The 20944-nt window shown below is 42.6% G+C and overlaps 1 protein-coding gene across 2 annotated transcripts in view; it reads right to left on the bottom strand.

The window, feature by feature from the left end:
- Positions 1 to 20944, bottom strand: part of MIA3 (MIA SH3 domain ER export factor 3) — a 30324-nt gene that overhangs the window by 6502 nt on the left and 2878 nt on the right. For both annotated transcript variants that reach the window (XM_075496473.1, XM_075496474.1), the window contains exons 3-15: positions 16912 to 16998; positions 12940 to 15892; positions 11720 to 12001; positions 10011 to 10111; positions 8592 to 8723; positions 7331 to 7352; positions 3382 to 3470; positions 3150 to 3227; positions 2925 to 3035; positions 1985 to 2056; positions 1656 to 1760; positions 737 to 859; positions 500 to 623 (exon numbers count right to left, since the gene is read on the bottom strand). In XM_075496473.1, coding sequence (XP_075352588.1) covers positions 500 to 623; positions 737 to 859; positions 1656 to 1760; positions 1985 to 2056; positions 2925 to 3035; positions 3150 to 3227; positions 3382 to 3470; positions 7331 to 7352; positions 8592 to 8723; positions 10011 to 10111; positions 11720 to 12001; positions 12940 to 15892; positions 16912 to 16998 — 4279 coding nt within the window. The remainder of the gene's footprint in view (positions 1 to 499; positions 624 to 736; positions 860 to 1655; positions 1761 to 1984; positions 2057 to 2924; positions 3036 to 3149; positions 3228 to 3381; positions 3471 to 7330; positions 7353 to 8591; positions 8724 to 10010; positions 10112 to 11719; positions 12002 to 12939; positions 15893 to 16911; positions 16999 to 20944) is intronic.

The following is a 20944-nucleotide window of genomic DNA, read 5'->3' as shown; positions in this document are numbered from 1 at the left end:
AAAACCTCAAAACCAGAGATGTAGCAAATACGTGTGACATCAGGAATAACAAACTTCCCGAATAGTTTTGAAAGTGTCTATTTCAGTCTGTCAGATTTTAAAAATGTGATTATGTAAATTACTTATCTAACCCGAGGTAAGCACAATACTCATTAAAAATTCATATTAAAAATAAATATAGCATAACAACAAAGCTGAGATTCTCAGCTTTTGGAATGTTCTTAATTGCTAACCTTTATACACAATCTTTAAAAACTGTGTCATTACACTTACGATATACCTTAACTGTAATCTAAAAGCAATTATAGGCTTTTTTAACGGTCTCTCCCTTCAGTTAGGAGGTATTTTGTGTTGTCTGAGGATTAAAGCTGGCAGTGTCCTAACCCACAGGCAGCTACATGTATGGATTCCCCTTGTTCCCCATATGACATGACATGAACATACCACTTCATATGCTTTAGCCACTGGGCATATCAGCCAGCAGGTAGGATTACTGTACCTGGCAACTCTCCATTGGCCAGATCGTCTCCTGTGCTCCATTCACGCCCTTCACCATCCTTCTTGGCCTCAGATGCTGAATCCATGTCAAGCTGCTTCAGCTGCATAATGCAGTTAGTTAAAACCTAGTAATGAAATCAAAGGTTCACTGAAGGAAAATCGCTCTGCATTTCGTAAAGTATTCCAAAGTATTTTATGATGTGTAATATTTAAAGCAAGCTTGTTATAAAGAACCTACTTCAATTTCATTTTCCTTGTAGGCGAGTGCTTCTTCTATGTCCTTCTGAGACTTCTGATACAGTTTGACCTGCTCACTGAGCTCAGCATGCCTCTCACTCCAACCTTCAGCTTCTTTTAGCAGCTGTATAAAGCACCAAGGCAAGATGATTTCTTGGCTTTTTTTTAGTACAGGGTATATGTAATTAAAGTCTATTTTACTACCAGCTCTGGTGATAACTGATCACCACAAGTCACAGCTAAAGGGTACTTCACAGTTACCACACTCATCACTAGCCCATTGGTAGAACTGGATGCTGGGAATCTTTCTGCAATTTATATTATCAGGTGATTTTACAAATTTCACATTATCTCAACTAATATCCCAACATCAGAACCAAACTGCTCACACCCTTCAAAGGATGAGGAATTAATTGCAATCCAGAAGTAATCAAACCACATTCCTTAAAAGGGCATCTACTTCATATATGGAGAAAGAAAACAGATAGATATTTACAATTATCTGTAAAAGAACTATCATGACATTTCAGGGCTAATGGCCCTCCCCATTTAGCTTAGCTTCAGAATTGCTTTTTGGCAATTCTTTACCATGACTTCCTTCAGTCCTGATCCCAAGTAGCAATCTCCCGATCATGCAGTGACCACCACATCAGCATAGACTTTCTGTGAAGCTGCTGACAAAAACTGAATCACTGGAACTGGCAAAGCCTTCATACTGAAGACATGTGGCTCACCTGCACAAAAAGCCTGTGCAGGCAGGCGCAAGGGGTTTAAATTTTATCTTGATAATATGCAATGTGGAATTCTGACATGTTAAGAAGACAGAGACACACTGAAGTTATACTCAAGAAAACTAGGAATAAAGCCTCAATATTTCATTCAAAAGAGAAACAAAGTTGCTTGGCCTGGGCATAACTTACTTGCTCCTTGCTCTCTTTCAGCCTAGCATTCTCTTCCTGCACATGATGAAGCTCAGATCTCACCTTTTCTTCACTTAGTTTAGCTTCATTAAGGGCTATCTGCACCTACATATGAAACAAAAAGGAACAAAAAGACATGAAGTCAAACTGTAATAGAGCAAGAGCTATGTATTACCTGGTAATGGGGGGGGGGGGGGGGGGGGAAGGGCATATATCCACAAACAACCTGGAATCTACCAAGCTAGCATTTTCAATTACATCCTAGATATGAATTTTCCTGGTACAAGAACCTGTACCTGTGACTTAAGAGGGTGTAGATAATGTTTTACCTCTGAAAGCTCTACAGAATGCACACTGATAGCCTCCTGAAGTTTCTCCAAGGACTTCTGGGTTTCAGAAATCTAGATAAGAAGAAGATGAGCAGTGACTTTGTATTAGCCTGGTACATGCCTTAGCCTAAGTGTATAATTACCTTACCTGTGTATTTTGGAAGCATAAAAGGAAAGTCAAAACACCAACAAATTTCCATTTAGAGCAGCCATTAGACTAGCAGCAACACAGCGCTGCCTTATCAGCAAGGCAAGGAATAGAAACAAAGAGCACATTAGAATCAACTTCCCTCTGTGACTCTGCCTGTCCATGGCTGGGAAAGTTCCCTGTACACCTGCACAATCTAGAACGAAAGTACCACGTGCTGCTGTCATTAGCAACAACCTTTGATCAAAACACCAAAGAACTTGTTGGAGCTTACCATTACCACAGGAAATCAGGCTTAAAAGAAAAAAAAAGAAAAAAGTACCTCTAGACAACAAGAATGACAGGCAGCTTAGAAATCTTCACACTTACTATAGAACTAGATGATTCCTCTAAGTACAAGAAAAAGTCTCTTACCAACCTGAAACCTTCAGCCCATATTGTTAAGGAACTTCCTGGCTCTGGCTGGGAAGTATTAGACTAGCCCATGACTTGAATACATCCATTTATGTGTGAAAGCGCATAACTACAGAAGTTCATCAAGACCTTACAAAAACCAAACACCACCACCCACCCACCCCACCCCCCCAAAAAAAAGAAAAAAAACAACAACCATGCAATCAACAGATTCTCCCCCTTGAGCTTGGGATGAACCAGAAATTACATTTCAGTTCTCTTTCTCAGATGGTTCATCTTGTTTGCTCTACCTCTATCTGTTTACCCATCAGGTTGTGACCAGCTTTTAGGGCACATTAAGTTAAGGACAATGTAAGACATTAGTGTGATTGCTCTTGCCTTGTTCTGTTTCTTTTCATTCTTTTTTCTCTCTGTTTCAAGCATCGTGTGCAGATTTTTTACTTTGTCATCTAGCTGACGATTTGCTTCTTCCAGTCCTTTGACAGTGTCCTTAAAAAAAAAAAAAAAAAAAAAAAAAGAAAAAAGAGAGTAAAAGACCAACTAAAGCAAATTACTTTATTGATGTTTTTGCTTTCAGTACAGAGACAGTTAACTGTTTCTTACCTTAAGCCCTGTGGTTTCATTGGAGAGAACGTCTTTTTGTTCTTGGGCCACTTTCACAGATTCCTTTGCTTCCTTTATCTAAGCACAGAAACAACCAAACAGAACTGAGGAAATTGTCAACATAATATTCAGTAAGAATAGAAAATAAAAATATATTAGCTGTTGCATTGACTGTACCATTAAACCAGTAAGAGAAAATTAGGAAGCAAAGGACAAGAACCTAGAACAATACCTTTTGATCATATTCTGACATCTTTTCTAAGATTTCTGTTTTTTCTTGTAGCAGGTTTTTAATCTTTTCAGCAAGCTGCTTTTCAGTCACTAGGAAGAAAAAGAAAGCTTACAATAACTGTACTTCATATCCTGGAGGGGAAAAAAAAAAATCAGAGCTATCATTACTAGCACTTTAGGGAACGTTTTCAAGTAAGGACTAAAGCACAAATCAGGATAGTGTCAATTACCTGGCAGTCAGCCCTTTCTGCAGGAGTCTAAGCATCGCCAGTTTTCATTTAAAGAATTGAAAACAAGGCAGTAAAGCACTGAACACTGACACAAAGCATATAGCTCTTGCATCCACTTCACAGAAGCTGGTCAGAGAATGCACAGCAGAGCAGAGTAAGGTGCTGGCTACGCACAAATGAGGTATGTTCAAGGGAAGGATTGGCAGTGACGATGTCAGAGCAGTCTCAGTCCCTGTGACACTCAGGGAGATGCAACACCTTCCCTAACAACCACCTCTTCCTGTTGTATTGAAACTGAATGTTCGGTCAGCAAAGATAAAAAGCTCTGAAAGACCTACTGGGAACAGAAAAAGAGACTGTCAGCTAGCAGACAGCATCAGTAAGCCTCAAGGGACTGCACGGCTTTCTAACAGACACTATTGCTCACAGACCTCAGAAGGGCTGTGACCGAGCAACAGTTCTTTAGGTATGCATTTGTTCCTCAACCTAAAGAAGTCACCAACCAACCTTCAGGATTCAAGAAAAAACATTAACATACTTAATTTATTTTATTGCAAATTAATTTAAAGAAACATGGTGACAAAGGATGAGGAAAGGGCTGAGGTACTTAATGCCTTCTTTGCCTCAGTCTTTAATATAAGACCAGTTGTTCTCCGGGTACCCAGCCCCCTGAGCTGCAAGACAGGGATGGGGAGCAGAATGAAGCCCCCATAATCCAAGGGGAAATGGTTAGCGACCTGCTGCACCACTTAGACACACACAAGTCTATGGGGCCAGATGGGATCCACCCAAGCGTACCGACGGAGCTAGCAGAAGTGCTCACCAAGCTCCTTTCCATCCTTTCTCACCAGTCCTGGCTAACCAGGGAGGTCCCAGTTGACCGGAGGTTAGCAAATGTGACGCCCATCTACAAGAAGGGCCAGAAGGGAAGATCCGGGGAACTAGAAGCCTGTCAGAACTCGGTGCCGGGGAAGGGTATGGAGCAGATCATCTTGAGTGCCACAGGACAACCAGGGGATCAGGCCCAGTCAGCATGGGTTTATGAAAGGCAGGTCCTGCTTGACTAACCTGGTCTCCTTCTATGCAAGGTGACCCGCTTAGTGGATGAGGGAAAGGCTATGGATGTTGTTTACCTAGACTTCAGTAAAGCCTTTGACACTGTTTCCCACAGCATTCTCCTGGAGAACCTGGCTGCTCATGGCTTGGACAGGTGTATGCTTTGCTGGGTAAAGAACTGGCTGGATGGCTGGGCCCAAAGAGCTGTGATGAATGGAATTAAATCCAGTTGGCGGCCGGTCACAAGTGGTGTTCTCCAGGGCTCTGTGTTGGGGCCAGTTCTGTTTAATATCTTTATCAATGATCTGGATGAGGGGATCAAGTGCACTCTCAGTAAATTTGCAGACAACACCAAGCTGGGCGGGAGTGTTGATCTGCTTGAGGGGAGGAAGGCTCTGCAGAGGGACCTGGACAGGCTGGATCGATGGGCTGAGGCCAATTGTATGGGGTTCAACAAGGCTAAGTGCAAGGTCCTGCACTTGGGCCACAGCAACCCCATGCAACGCTACAGGCTTGGGGAAGAGTGGCTGGAAAGCTGCCCGGCAGAAAAGGACCTGGGGTGTCAGTCGATAGACACCTGAATATGAACCAGCAGTGTGCCCAGGTGGCCAAGAAGGCCAATGGCATCCTGGCTTGTATCAGAAATAGTGTGGCCAGCAGGACTAGGGAAGTGATTGTGCCCCTGTACTCAGCACTGGTGAGGCTGCACCTCGAATACTGTGTTCAGTTTGGGGCCCCTCACTACAAAAGAGACATTGAGGTGCTGGAGCGTGTCCAGAGAAGGGCAACGAAGCTGGTGAAGGGTCTGGAGCAGAAGTCTGATGAGGAGCGGCTGAGGGAGCTGGGGTTGTTTAGCCTGGAGAAAAGGAGGCTGAGGGGAGACCTTATGGCTCTCTACAACTGCCTGAAAGGAGGTTGTAGAGAGGTGGGGGTTGGTCTCTTCTCCCAAGTAACAAGCCATAGGACAAGAGGAAATGGCCTCAAGTTGTGCCAGGGGAGGTTTAGACTGGATGTTAAGAAAAACTTCTTCACCGAAAGGGTTGTCAAGCACTGGAACAGGCTGCCCAGGGAAGTGGCTGAGTCACCACCGCTGGAGGTATTTAAAAGATATGTAGACCTTTTAGGTGCTTAGGGACATGGTTTAGTGGTGGACTTGGCAGTAGTAGGTTAATGGTTGGACTTGAGGATCTTAAAGGTCTTTTCCAACCTAAACGAGTCTATGATTCTATTCAATGATCCAATTGTCATTCTCTTTCCAGTCCTAAACCACCCCTGTATTTCAACACCAGAAGCCCCATTAGCCTCACAGCAAATCCTGCAGTACAAACAGGAAGCACTGGTTGTTCCAACTGCACCCCACAGGGTGCAATGGCAACTGCTACTCCTCCTTCCCTTCCCACATGAGGGTTTCTGGGCCAGAGGATCCCCAGCCCTTCCTGCTCTGGTGAGAGGAGAGCCAACAAGCGACTGCTGAGGTACAAGACAGTTCTCAGCAGTTTAAGGGAGGCAGGAATCCCTGCATTAGCTTGGTCTCCCAATTTTACTAGCGTGATGAAGAGTAGATAATAGATTTTGTCTTTGGGATTCCAAATGCAATCTATTTCTTAATGTATTTTTGCCACTGTTAATATTCCTCCGTTTTAGAGAAGATTTTAACAACAACATTAACTTTATCATGCTTGAAGAATATTTATTTGCTCTTAGCTTTAGTAGTTTCTATACAGTATTATACAGAAGAATATTTGGGGGGAAAAAAAACAAAAAGGGGATTATATCTATATTCCTCCTTTTTTTTTTTTAAGGCAGGCTGCTAAGTAATTTCTACAACACCGATACCAATGTTTTTCCCCCTCCACTAATATTTGTTTTGCAGCACAGAAATCTCCTTACAGATCCAAGATGGACTTTTTCACTTCACCAATTCTGCATTAATTATATAGAAGGAAACTGCAGTATAACTACAATGAAACCAGAGAAGTATGACAGATAAGTAGCATTGTTTGCAAAGAGGAAACAGGCAGAGAGTTCATGTGAAGACAATTCTTTCATATTTTTTGGTTTGTATTCAATTATGAATTTCAGCAATCGCCCTACTTTGAATTCTATTTCCTTTCCGTTCAGTACACTTTAATTTTATATACTTGAAGCTGGAGAAAAGCCCTTGTAAAAGCCATGTGCTAGCCACAGGACTAGCTGCATATTTAGGTCTACATTTAGAAGGTCTCTTTGCAACTGCACAGTAGCCAGTTTCAGGCTCCCCTCAATCCAAAAAGGCAAGAGGAACTAGCTACTGCTTTTTGTGAGAAGCAACAAGCAAAAGCAGATTCACTCTTAGTCAGAAAACCAAAACAAACTCTGCCCCACTACCACTGTACCGGTACACCAATGGATCACATTTATGGTGAACAAAGCGGAGCTTTTCCTTGCCTTTTTCTTTAATTTGCATGTGTGAGCTGCATTGTTTCTCCTAATCAAAGCATTATCAAAAGCAAAATTGAAATCCTCATATTCAAGTATCATCCTCCAGCCTAGCTTACACCATAACTCCAGACTTAGCATTCTCCTTGAAAGGGAATGAAGATTGACACTTGGTGCTCTGAAACAATCTTCAAAACTTTTACATGCCTAAGCATTAGGTACACTGAAAAGCACAGAGAAACTTACCTTGATATATTCTACTCTTTACCTATGGAAGAAAAAAAAAAAGTTAGCCATAAAAGTGATAAGTGAAAAATTTTATTAATTTTTCCTATAGAGAAAAGTCACCACTTATACGTGGACTAAAGAGGCATATGGAAAACACATCTATCGCTGCCAACAAGAGTGTTGAATAACACACTACAAACAAGCTTAAGCTGTTTTCTAATAAAAGCTTCTAGGTTAATGCCCTGTCCTAGAGCCTTCGTAAACATCTGATTTCTCAGTCACCAGAAGGATAGCAGTAACTGCCCACATCCAGTTTGCAAAAAAGAAAATGAAGCCATTTTGCATCAAACAACAGTCATGAACTTGCAAACACAAAAAACACTTGCATCCCAGTTCTGATCCATTTAAAGCAATGTATGTTTACATAACATTTGCTCATTTCGAAACTAACACTGTTAAATAATTTCAGAAGCTTTCTTTTCATGCTGTTATATTAACACTATTTTGCATTTGAAGCTGACCTACTGTATTCAATATCAAAACTACACAAGGAAAAAACTACCAGTGTTATTACAGATATTATTTAGTTTTAATGTATTTTTGTCAAGCAAAGATAAAGTATTCCACAGACTTCCAGAGCATATCACCACTGAACTGGACACCTGTAAAATAAACTGTCCTATTTGCTTTTCATTGATCAATTCCCAAGGAGATGCACTGGTATACTTGAGAGCTGGTGATGGTACTTTTCTTGCACGTAAAATTATCTGTGTAGGAAAGAGGAGGACAAATGCAGAGCGAGAAGCAGAGTGGGGAAGGGGCTCTCCAGTGAGAATTAAGATCAGGTTTAGGGTCCTAAATGCGGCATCTACAAGCAGCTGGACAATATGACGGGGGAAGGATTAACTGCTTGTTTTGGAGATAGTCAGCAACAGGCTCAAGCACGTGGAAGGCTTCTCATTTCAAAGATATGCTGACCGTTTCCTCAGCCTTCTTGATTTACATCATACTCCCTTATTTTGCTTTTGAAACTGTTCCTTACTAAAAAAATCTTCAATTAATAGCTTAAAGGAAACGATTCTTAGCATGAAGAAAATTACAACTTACTTTAGCTATTAGGCCCAGCATGTAGTTCACATTAATGCTCTAAACGGAAGAAGTAAAAACACGAAAGACTACATACTGCTTTGACCCCAGTAATGCTGAAACAGTTTAACCATACAAAAGACCGCTCAGTAAGTGAAATACCAGCAGGCTTGCAAGCATGAAGTATACTCACTGAAAGGCAGGTTCTCCAGAAAATTATAGCAAGCGTGGCAATTCCCACTAAGGCAGTGACAATAATAGGCTCCCATGGAAGTCCATGGAAATCAGGCCCAGGACGGATTTCCTCAGGCAGGGTAGCAACCAACTGAAAACCAACAACATTGACAGCTATGAATATGTTTTTATTAAATACTCAGGCAAAACAAGCAGTCTGCCAAATGCTTTTATTCCTCTCATAAAACCAGAGAACCATCTAGAGCTTTCTTGCAGTTTTTCTGTAAACTGAAAAACAAAAATGAAGAAAACCACAAAAGCAGCTCGATGCTTGCATTTCAACTCAAAAGTCCAAGTATCTGGAACACACCTGACAGTAACAAGCTGCTGGCAAAGAACAGCTACACCAAAATAAGCTGATATACACGTTTTGCGTTACACAGCACTAGTAGTTATTTGATCCGTTTCCAAATAAAGCTAAAACGATGGAAAAATATAGAAAAAAATCCAGCTTTACATCTGGACGTTCGTAACGATCCAGTAAAAACGGCTCAGATCTCTTCCTCACTGTCACCCTCACGGTCACAGGGTCATATGTCATGTGTCTCATCATATGTCTCTCTGAGAGCCATAGAGCACCAAATGCCTGAAAAAGGTGTGAATACCTGGTACAATTTACAGGGCTGATACAGACATGGCGCTTGGAAAAGAAACTGCACCAGCCACACAGAAACCCCTGCCTTCTCCCTGGCCGCAACTGGCAGACACGTGAGATTAAAATGAGGGCGCACACTTTCCCCTGCAAAGCCCAGCCTAGGGGCGAGCAGGTGTCTTCGCAGGTGCCCTATTCCCCCACGGGGCCCGCTCCCCCAAGGGGAGCGGCGAGAGGCCTGGCAGCGATCCCTGCCCGTGCTGACGCCAGCCTCCGCCTCCGCTCCCGCGGGACTGCCCCACATCGCGGGGCGGGGGCGAGGAAAAGCTGCCCCTTCACAAAGGGAGCGGGGCAGGTGTACGGCAGGGGTCACCCCCCTCAGGGACGCGAAGCAACATCCGCCTCGGCCCGTCTCCCTCGGGGGGGTCCACTCGGGGCGCCGAGTCCCCCGGTTTAGACCGGCGGAGCCCCTCCGCCGCTTGTCACGGCCGCCCGCTCGCTCCGCCGGCCGTTAACGGCTCCCAACGGCCGGCGACGCGGGGGGCGACCCCACCCGGCGCGCGCGACAACGCCCCGCCCGCGCCCCCCGCCTCCCCTCGCGCACCTGCAGCAGCCGCCGCGCCGGGAGCTCCACGAGGCGCGCGCCGCCGCCCGCGGGGTCCATGGCGGCGCGAGCCAACTTCCAGGCACACGTCAGCCCAGAGTGACCCCCCCACCGCCCCGCGCGCGCGTCATCGGCGCGCGCCGCCGCCGCCCGCATGCGCAGCCGCCACCTCCGCCACTCACCCGCCGCAGGAGCTCCCGGGCCGCGGGCGCCGCTTCGCCGAGGGCTCCCCGTGAGGCCTCCGCCCCGCGTCCTGCGGGCCGCCCGCCGCCCTCGGCGGTGTCTGGAGGGAGAGGGAGAGAAGTGTTACCTGACGGAGCGGCCGCGCCCGCGTCAGCCGTCGCCAGCAGGGCCTGCTGACAGGGGAGGGCTGCAACGGGGAACCCGCTTCTGCCGCCTCCCGCCCCGCAGTTTCTGCGGCATCTTAGGCGAGATTTCAAATTACCGTCCCCGGTTCTCCAGGGCACTGAAGAAAGAGGCAAAAGTCCTTAGAAAGGATAGTGATATTCCACAGGCCGCTTTAGAAAAGGTACCACAGAGAGGGACACAGATACACAAAGTCACTTTGCCAAGCCTGCCTCAGAGCACATACAGCTCCCTCAGCAGGAAGTCAACAACCAAGCAGCACACACTCTTCAATTCCTAATCAATAAAGCTACGTCTTCTACTAAGCGTACAGCACTGTTCGTACAGCATAAGCTTTAAACCACCTTTACTTCTACCCTGATCTGAAGCCTGCCTCCTCCTCTCACTGCTCCTCTTGCCGTGAATTCAGGTTAGCAGCTTCAAATAATCAACCACCTGCCCAGCCTGTTGTTACATTGTGGAACAGCCTCTGTGACCAGCGATTCTACAAGCACCTGCCCTGTTTCTTCTCAGCACTTCTAGCAGTCCTCATAGGAATTCCTGGTAAACAGCATTTAACCACCGTGAAGGAAGGAATGGAAGATGGTCTAAAATACAACTGAACATCCGACTGCTTAACCACATCATTCATCCACCAGCCATTTACAATTCCTAGGTATCTCTGCATTCAACCAAGCGTTTTCCTCAGAACTTAGAAGCTGCTTGGCTCAGAAGTGCTTGGCTATGGGGATGGTACCTCAGTAGCATACAAAAGCTAAGCAAGATGTGCCTGATTTTTTTCTAAATGCTCAGTGAAGACGGATTTATTAAATATAGTCAGAGGTGAATGCAGAACAGCAAAGCTGAGCTTAGCACTGAGAATGGAGTCAAAGGCAGTTTCATGCCAAAACAGAGCTGGGGAAGATGACAGTAATAGGATCCCTCCTTGGCATAGTGAGGAGTCAGCACAGGTCAGCACACTTGCTCCAGAGAGAGAAGGCCTCAACAGAACAGAGTCAAACATTTCTCCTACTCCAACACCTTAGCCAGAAATTATTGAACTGCTTGAGGGAAGCTACACTCCATCTTTCCTGGAAAGTAATACAGCCCTGAGTCACAGGTTAAAAAGAGCGAGAAGAGAGAGCGCATGATTGTATAGCCTAAGGGTTGGACTGTGAGTCCCCCTGCAAGGAGGAGGAAACCTGGGCTGATGGTATGCTTCCAGCGATTTCTGCTCTTTTATCCACTACCATGCCGAGTCACAGTCCACCACCCTGAGCACAGAGCCCTGACTGTGACGCTTACAGGAGAACTTTTCTTATTTCTATAGTGCAAAAACGTAGTAGAAAAACCTCTCTGCTGGGATGAGTGGTAGCGATACAATACTGCCACTAGAGAGACTGTCACAGATTAGCAAAAGCGATTAGGATTACAGCAACATACAATGAAAATATTAGTGAAAAACCTCGGAATTTGCCTAAAAACCATTCAACCATGCTCCTCTTTAAGAGCAAAAGAACAAAATAACCCAATTCCAAAAGGTTACCTGCAGCAGTATCTTCCCTGGCACTCTGTCCCGAATCAATTGACCCAAAGGAAGTATCTTCCAGCAGTGATCCTCTTTCACTATCATACCCTTCTTCGGCTTCTCTATTATCCGAGAAGTTGGCCTCTTCATGCTCAGGTGGAACATTAACAGCCCTCTCCTCCTCCTCAATAGGCTGTTCTGGCCTCTTATCTTCAAGCTGCTGAAATCCCCGATTGCTCTCATCAATGGCATTTGGGTTTCTGATGGAAACTCTGTCATATTCAGCCTCTTTTGCACCATCTGTGACAGACAGGGAGACATGAATTAAGCACTGAGCTAATGTGTATTTCTTACCCACAGCTGTCTCCAGTGAAATACCGCATTTGACAAAGCTTTCTTGACACTTTTTAAACACTTCAGCTTGTGTATTGCTTCCAGTATATTCTCAATCAACTTTCAGTAACATCTAATTAAATGTTTATATCGAATTTATGCAAGGTATCAACCACTGAACTTGCAATGAAATATTGCAAGGTGAAATATTTTCATCGTTCATGACTTTAACAGAAAATCACATACTTAACATGTACTACTGTAAAAGGAGCCTTGCTAAGACAGTGTCTTACCACCTTGCACATTAATTTGAAAAAACAGCAAGTTTGCAGCAGACTCTACTGCTGGTTCTTCTCCCATCAAAAGATCTGTTTGTTCAGTATTTCTACTTAGGCACTCTTATGAATGTGGGCAAAAATATGATGGTAGGGACACCTGAGATTTTAGGTGCATGGATTTAGTACTTGAACTTTGCATTAATCACTGGATCTCTCATAATTAGGTGCTAGCTAGTTCAGAAAAAAAGACTGCTCTAAACCTTCCAGAAAATTCAGCACATTAGTATATGTGAATCCCTATTTCTTGAGAGGAGGAGGGATAGACATGACCTGAATAGCTCCTTCTAGCCATATCCATGCACGGATCCCACTTACCTGACACAGAACCTGGCCCATAAGAACAGACATGCCGAGCTCAACATTTTCTCTCAGGATTTGTCCCTAGGACACCCATCACAATGCCAAAAATATGCATTAAAAATAAGCAAAATCCCAGCAGATTCTACAGGGCCTCTTTCAATTCTGCTCCCTCACCTTCTTCTTAAAGCTTCTCTGGGTTACATAGTGTTGTCTGGGATAGGGTTTTACTTCCGTTTCATCTACTCATTAACTGGTTTAACATCCTACCTTGAACATGCAGCTGATCATCTTCCTGTTCTGGAACAGATGCAAGCGGGACACTCTCATTCGCAGATGAATATTTACTCCTTAAAGAATATATTAATTCTTGAATATCATCCATCAGTGTGCTCTCCTCATCATACAAATCCATCTCTTTTACCACCTCCTCTTTATGTTCTGCCACTCTGGAATCCAGAACTTTTCCTACAACATCCATAATGCTCGATTCTGAAAACTCAAGTATCTGGTCCAAAGCTTCTTCTATATCTTCATTATTATGGCCTGCCTTCCGAGCAAGCTCCATCTCTACCTTCATGTCATGAAACATGGCTTCTATCCTAACCATGTGTTGAAGCCCAAGGTACTTTTGTAGACGTATTACACGCTTTTCATCCAGAAAATCTCTCATTATTGTGAGCCGCTTCACAGACTCACTGAAGTCTGTTACAGTGTCATTTGTGGCTGCTGAGCTGTCAGCAGGGCTGGGGAAATGTGCAGATTGCTGGTGGTCATTTCTTGTATGCTCTAAATTTTGCACCTCTTTTGAGTCTTTCTGTGAAATGCCCTCTGGGAGATGATCTTTCCTTTGGTTCAAGTCATTGTTGTCTTCTGTGTCAGGAGGTCGGAAATTATGTTCTTCCACAGCTGATGGTTCCTTGGCTTCAGAATACTCCTCATCATCTTCCATGACATGTTCTATCTCATCCAATTCAGCATCTTCAGTCACTGGTGCGTCAACCTCTTTGTTTCCAGTCTCACTTGCATCTTGCATGCTGATCGGTTTTTTAGCCTCCTTAGAAAATGAGTTTGTTTCCTCTCCTGTTTCGTAAGTTGGATTTGCAGTTCTCGAAACAGCTTCACTTAGTACTTCTAATTGAGTGTTTGTATTTTTAACATTTAGTGTATCGCCCTGTGTATTTGCAGCCTTTGCTTGTGACAGCTTTGCACTTGCAGCATTCTCATCTTCCAGTAGCTCTTCCTCTACTTGTTTCAGCTCAGGGTCATCTTCAGCATCTGGCTCTTCAGATTGCAATTCTGGTCTTGGTGTTTTTTCTCTGGATAAATTTGTGCCAAGATTTCTGTCTGAATCTGCATCCTCAGTGCGAGCAGTTCCTTGCTGAGTAAGATTCTCTGTATTAGTATTCCGTGTAGTGCTTTTTGATTTTTCTTCAGGGGAACTTTTCTCAACGCTTTCTTCAAACACTGTCATCTTGCCAAGATTTCTTGAAAGTTCTTCTTTCATATCTGCCTCTGAATACTCAGTCTCATTTTCCCATGGCCTAGGTTGCTTGACAGCTCCTCTATGGCTTGGGTCTCCTTCCCCTGCAGAGGTTTCTTTCATGTTTCCTCTTTTTATTTCAGGTTCTTTGTTAAGAGAGGTGGTTTTTTGATTGTCATGATCGGTCTCCCCTGTTTGTTTCAAATCATCTTCATGCCTTAGAAGCTCTTTCTCCACAGTGGGCATTCCATGCTCCAATTTCTCTTTTAAGAGGTTAGTATCTCCTAGGTCACCTTGAGATGCATTTTTTACCTCTTCCCCTGGTTTGGCTGGAACATCAACAGAAGGCTTGTCCTCAGCTCTTCCTTTCTCCTTTGTTTCCTCCCATAACTTTTTGTGCTTTAAATCACTTTCCAAGACCTCTTCCAAGGTGTCATCCTCAGACTTTTTCTCATCTTTCTCTATTTGAGCAAGCAGCACTCTTTCTGGACTTCTGTTGAGATCACCAACAGGTGGTTTTAAAGCATCTTGCTTGCTTTTAACCAATGATTTGGACTCCAGATCATCTCCTGGACTAGGCAAAACATGAGGATCAGGCACAGCTGTACTCTTCAGCTCTTCAGTATGTGACTCAGTTCCATCAACTGCAAGCTGCTCTTCAAACTGTTCAGTTTTGTTTGTTTTTTCTTTTGAATCCAGATCACCTCCACCTACAGGTTCCTTTCTAAGAAGTTCTTTGGAGAGATCCTCAGGTTGAGTTGTTGCTGGTACTTCTCTTTTACTAATTAGCATCACCTCATCCTGTTTCTCTTTTGCTGGTTGAGATTCAAACCTGTCCACACTTATACTGTCACCCGACTTCTTGCTCTTACTGAAGGCATCTTTAAGAATTAATGCATCTGAATCATGTTCTTCCTCATTGTCTCTTTGGTTATTTAGCTCTGTAGCACCCTTTGCATCTTCATCAAGTTCATGATTTTGTGACTCAATGTCATCGTTTTCATCATCATTATCTAAATCCGCTGGGGATGTAATTTCTTGCTCTGCCATAAAAGACAGCAAAGAGATTTCTTCAGACTGATCTGCAAAGTCTGGCTTCTCCTCTGCATCATGAGTATTAATGCTCAAATCTTCATTAAAATCATCTTCCAGCGATGTAATAAGGCGAGTCACCTCATCATCTGATACAACAGCATCAGCAGTTGAGCCAAATTTTGTTTTCAAGTTCACAGAGAGCTCTCTGTTTAAAAGTGTATAGGCATTGACTTCTTCACTCTCTTTGTCAAGTTGACCGGTTTCACCCTGAGGAATACTAGTGGTTTTGGTATTTTCACTTTCTAGCCCTTTTAGTTTCCCATGTAGCATTCCTTTCAAGTGCTCATGTGCAATTTGATCTCCCTGAGAGTTTTCCTCGTGACTATTGACACTGGAGTCTCCTCCAGTATTTTCAGTTCCTTCTGTAAGAGAACTGTCTACTTCCTCTGTCATGGCGAGGGCTTCCTCATCTTCTTCTGTACTTGGCTCAAGATTGTCTGTCTCCAAAGCATCAAGGGACTTTACCGTATCGACCTGTTCAATCTCCTCATCCCTTTCAATCCCTTCAGCTGGTTTTGTCCCTGGACCACTTGATTCAGTTTCCCCTTCATTTGCTATTGTCTCTTGCCATGACTTCAAAAGCTCATCCACATTATAATTATCAAAATCATCCCTTCCGCCATCAAAGCAAACAAAGTCTGTTTCCTGAAATGAAAAACAATATGTAGTCACAAATATTATTTTCTTTATTACAGTGATGAGACCAAATCCATTTGGTAGGTTAGAGAGAGATGCAGCAGCAAAGTAAATTATATTAATTGCGCAGAATTAACTCCTTGAGTCCTTAACCAAAAGTCTCTTTGAAATCAGTGGAAGTTTTGCCCAAGGACTCTTAAAAACCTAAATAAAAAGCTCATGGGTTAGCCCTGTCAAAGACCTCCTAGGGAGGAAAAAACTGGAAGTCAGCAATGCAGTTGACAGTATTATAATTTACTCATCACATACATTCTGAATTAAGATCAAGTCTATTGCTGAATGCCAGTGAGGAGGAGAAAACAAGCATCATTAAGCTTGTTTGTCCCAGTCTCTTTTAGCTGGTCTCTCCTCAAATGACCAAATCCTCCAAGCAGGAGCCACATGTCACACAATTTCTGAAAAATAAACAGCAATGCAAGCCATTGAATATGATTTCATAAGAGTCTGAAGCTGCATCCACAAACAGGCCTTACTCACACAACTCTGGAGTTACTAGCCATTAGTGCATGAAAGCCATTTATGTGTGTAAGGGTTGAAGGACCAATTCTAGAATAAAAGGGCTAACAGTGTCCCAGGTATTTGTTTGTTTCTGATAATACTTCAAACTTCTAAAGTTTGGGAAAAGAATGAATTCTGAATACATACCAAACAGCCTATGTGCGAGCCAGCTAGTAGCATTTCTAAAGCTCAATCCAAAGAGATTTTGTTAGAAGAAAACCAGAATATTCAAGAAAAGAAAGATCAATGCCCACATTTTGGGTTGATGCTTACACACCCATCCACATACATATCTGCACAAATATTCCACCCCCCAACACATATGTGCATCTCTGCACATATGTAGCTGCTTGCTAACAAAAGGTAACTAAGGATCACTGATATTCCCATTCTCCTCCTCAGGGATTTTATTGAATGCCAAGGTAAGAAACAGCAAGCAGCCCAATTAAAAAATAACAAATAAGACTTACATCTGTTGGTAACTCTAGCTCCTCATTGGAATAATTATGATTTATTTCAAGTAAATCCTTTGGAAAATATCCAAAATCACTTCCAACCTGCCAGAAAACAAACACAAGCAAACAAAAAGCAGTAAAGAAGCTTTTGAAATCATGTGACTATGTTAAAATCCTAATTACAGACACTAGTAACAAAGACGTCAAACTCACTCTCAAGTATTTCTAGATGAAGTTTAACACAGTGAATAAAAGAAAAAGCTTAGCAATGCCTTGTTTATGCAAGAGTTTTCACTGAGGTTTTATACTTACATTTCACAACACCTTTGTGAAGTTGTTTACTGTTCCTGTTTTAAAGCCTGACTTACAACAAATTATTAGGAGAGCTGGGAGAGAAGCCCAAGCATTCTGGCTCATGTGCTTTAACTGCTATTGTGCGCTCTCACTGGCACCACACATGCCTCAAGTATTTTCTCACATAGTAAGCAGAAGAGGATCGTTGACTAATAAGATTTACATCCATGCACAATACTATAGCCTGAAATACACTCACTTTGTAGCTTAAGGAAAAAAAAATTTCTTAAAGCAGATTTTAGGCAAATGCAAAATTGTACCTGAGATAATAATCTATTTTAAAACCTGTGTGGAAAATATACCCACTCTGCAAATGCATTGGTGCTCTTCAGTGACTAATACAAGCAAAAATCAGTTGCAGATGGCTATTTTCAAGCAAGTCAACGTCCCAAGCCAAGGCAAACAGTGGAAGACAAGAATCTCTTATCACTCACCAGATAAGATCTACACAGTAATGCTCTCACTTGAGAGTTCTGACAATGGCTGTCAAGAAGCCAATATTAATAGCATGCTATCACTGTGCAGATTAGATAATCCAGGCAATTAGAGCCTGGTGGACACACCTAGAAAGGTACAGAGTTCCTAGACAACCAAAGTATCTGGGGGGAAAAAAAAGTGTTGGTCATTTCCTCAATGTTTTGTTATAGGAGGAAAATGACAATTGCCAATTTTCTTGAAAAGTTTATTTGGGAAGGGCACTCAGTTAAAGATCAAATTAAAAAGGAAGTCAGTTATGTCAAAATAATTAGGGATATATAGATATATGTTTCATTACATTGATATCACTGAAATAGGCTCACATGACCTGAAGTTTTCTGGATTTACAATGGTATAAAAAAAAAAAAAAAGGAAAATTGTATCCAGTAAATAATAAGTACTAATAACTTTTTTTTTTGTTATGCAAGCAAAGTAAGCACTGATACATTAGGGGGCTTCCTTTTTTAACTATTTCTCATTCAAATCTTACCTTTCATAGCTGAGATCTCTGAAGTTAGTTACAGAAAAAAATAAATCTATTACCTCTGCACCTTTTGCAAACACATAGAGATACTCTCTTATGGAAAAGAGATAATATATGCAGGTTTATCATTGGGAATTATTTGGAATGGGAAATTAAACTAGACAAGTCAAATCAAAAGCTTGTCCTTGTGCAGTATACTACAGTTTTATTCTAAATTGGCTTGTTTCTCTCTACAAACTTCCACTCCAGTTTTAAATGACCTTCCTGAAAACAAAAGCTAAAGCATCAAAGTAGCCTCCTTACAGACTAATCTCCGTGACTACCATTATAATTAGGCATCACAACTTGGAAATTCATTTAGTGTAATCCAAGCTGTTGACCATACAAGTCCTCTGCAGTGACCCAGTTTGCCACTTATGTAGTTTACGAGCCATACAGGATCTGCATGCCCAAAATTGCATCTGCTCCTGTCCCTACAATTCCTCTGATAAGGGAAAGAAATATCTCATTGTGCAAATAAAGGAAACATTCTTCATTCTCTACAGGCACGACAGAGGAAAGGCATTATGAATGCCAAGGAAATAAGGGAAAAAAAGGTGCATCCTTCATTTCCACTCCCTTCCCAGCTAAAATGCCGTGGGTGGACAAAACACATAGCTGTGTGTACAGCATCTGTCCCCACCAGTGCCCACGTGTGGCAGCCAGCTGCAGCAGATTCACTGATCACCACCAACCAAGAAACCAGCTTCTCCCACCACCTACCTCAGTGACAGAAACCAGACAGCTGGGAAACAAGATGTTCAAGTGTTTTTAATGTTAAAGCCCACATCCCTAAAGCACAGGCATCACAGGTACCTAAAACTGCAGAAACGAGGGAGTTGGTTTGGTCTACCCTTCCTGAACTCTGCCATTGTTAAGAAAACACAGAAACAACAGGAACAAATTCCCTGATCCTCTGGGTCCTCCACACATACTCTGTCTTACCTTAAATTTACCCCACCTGTATTCCTTTCTACTACCCTATGTATAAGATTTGAAAAAAAAAACCAAAATAACCAACCACCCAAAAAAACATGATCTGCAGGCAAGTCCATTTCTTGTAATATGAGGTCAGAAATAGTTTTCTCAACCTTCAATCAAAGGAATAAAGTTCAGCCCTCTGCTGCAAGATAAAATAACAATCTTCTGCAGCAAGAATTTAAAGTGTCTTTGCTGAAAGGTTTTGTTAAAGAGCAGCAGCTTTTACTTGAATTATCTGAAGTAGTTTTGGAGTTCTGGACCCTGCTAAAGATGAGGGCAGAGTGCAGGAGAAATGCATAGGAGGAAAGTCTATATAACACAACTTGATGGCGTGAACGATGCGAGGTGGATGCTGAAGAAGAGACTAGTTTTAGAGCAGGACAGGGTGCACTGGACAATGAGAGTACCAGATGTGCTCCACCTTTCGGCTTTGGGAAAAAATCGAGTATTTTCCTCGAACTGAGGTATTCCTGAAATTCGTAACATAAAATCACTATTAAATAATGGTCATAGAATAGCATCCAAGCATTTGGCTTTGCTTTATTAATGATGTTTAGACAGCTCTGCTAAAAACTGCATGCCATATAGTGTACAGAATACATATTATAGCTGGGTTCCAGAATTTTTTCACATGCAAAATACTCACTGAGCCCCATGGGAGTTCTGCAAGAAATAAAGTATACAAGACTGGGGTCATAAAATAAAGGATCTATTTTGTTAAAATACAGCATGTTTGCTGGCAGAAGGGAAAAAAAAATCAACAATGGCTTGAAAAGAGCAGAGCGAATTAGAAAAGCAAAGGCAAATAAAGCCCCAACGTAACTGCTATAGATTTTTCAGCCTTGGTGAAAGTCTCCTTTCTTATCACATCACCTCCCTTCAGGTCAAAAATACTATTGTATTTCTCATGGCTCCTCAAAATCGATTTCAGGATTAGAGCCTCTATTTACAACTTGTTTGAAATAAGCCCCAGGTTGCAGTAGTTGAAGCTTCTCACACACACATTCCCCTAACCTCTGTCCCCATCTGAACATCAGAATACCAGTTATCCCTTGATTTCTCAGTTTCTATTATGCCCTAATAAATACTTTCCCCTAAAACTCTGGGAATTGGAAAAAGGCAGTAGGGTAGATGCACGAGATCAAATGACACACACAAGTACACATAAAATCACGCAATGAGACCCCAAAAGGGCTGCGGCAGAAGGTAACATGCCTGCCATTGGAATTTGTTTGAACGCAGATCTCACTAGGTAGCCTGTTTTTAATTAGCAAGCAACAGCCTCCCCCTAGCTCCAAGACTGCACACAGCAGGCACGGCTGGTCTGCATAAATCAAATAGCCCAGGCAAATCTGGCATGGTAAGTCATGTTGCATGAGAAAGACCCCAGCGCTATCTGCAAGTCAGGGACAGGGTCAGACATACCAGTGCCCTACTCAACATGCAAGGGTAGGCACCTCTGACCCCGCTGCAGCGTTTGCACGCTGGTTGTCGCAGTGCTATGATTAATACAGAAGCAGTCAATCAAATTGGGGAAAAAAGAAATAAAGATTATAGCCACCAACTGAAAGGAATTAGTCTGTCATCGCTGTCCTAAAAGGAACATAGAAAATAGTGTAACCCAATTAAAAAATGACAACAAATAAAATGGAGCTTTGCAATTCTTTAGATCTGCCAACTTCAGCTTTTACTTGTTAAACTCAAAGCAAACAT

Source organism: Mycteria americana, chromosome 3, assembly GCF_035582795.1.
Source record: "Mycteria americana isolate JAX WOST 10 ecotype Jacksonville Zoo and Gardens chromosome 3, USCA_MyAme_1.0, whole genome shotgun sequence".
Lineage (NCBI taxonomy): Eukaryota > Metazoa > Chordata > Aves > Ciconiiformes > Ciconiidae > Mycteria > Mycteria americana.
This window is presented reverse-complemented; position numbering and strand designations above follow the sequence as displayed.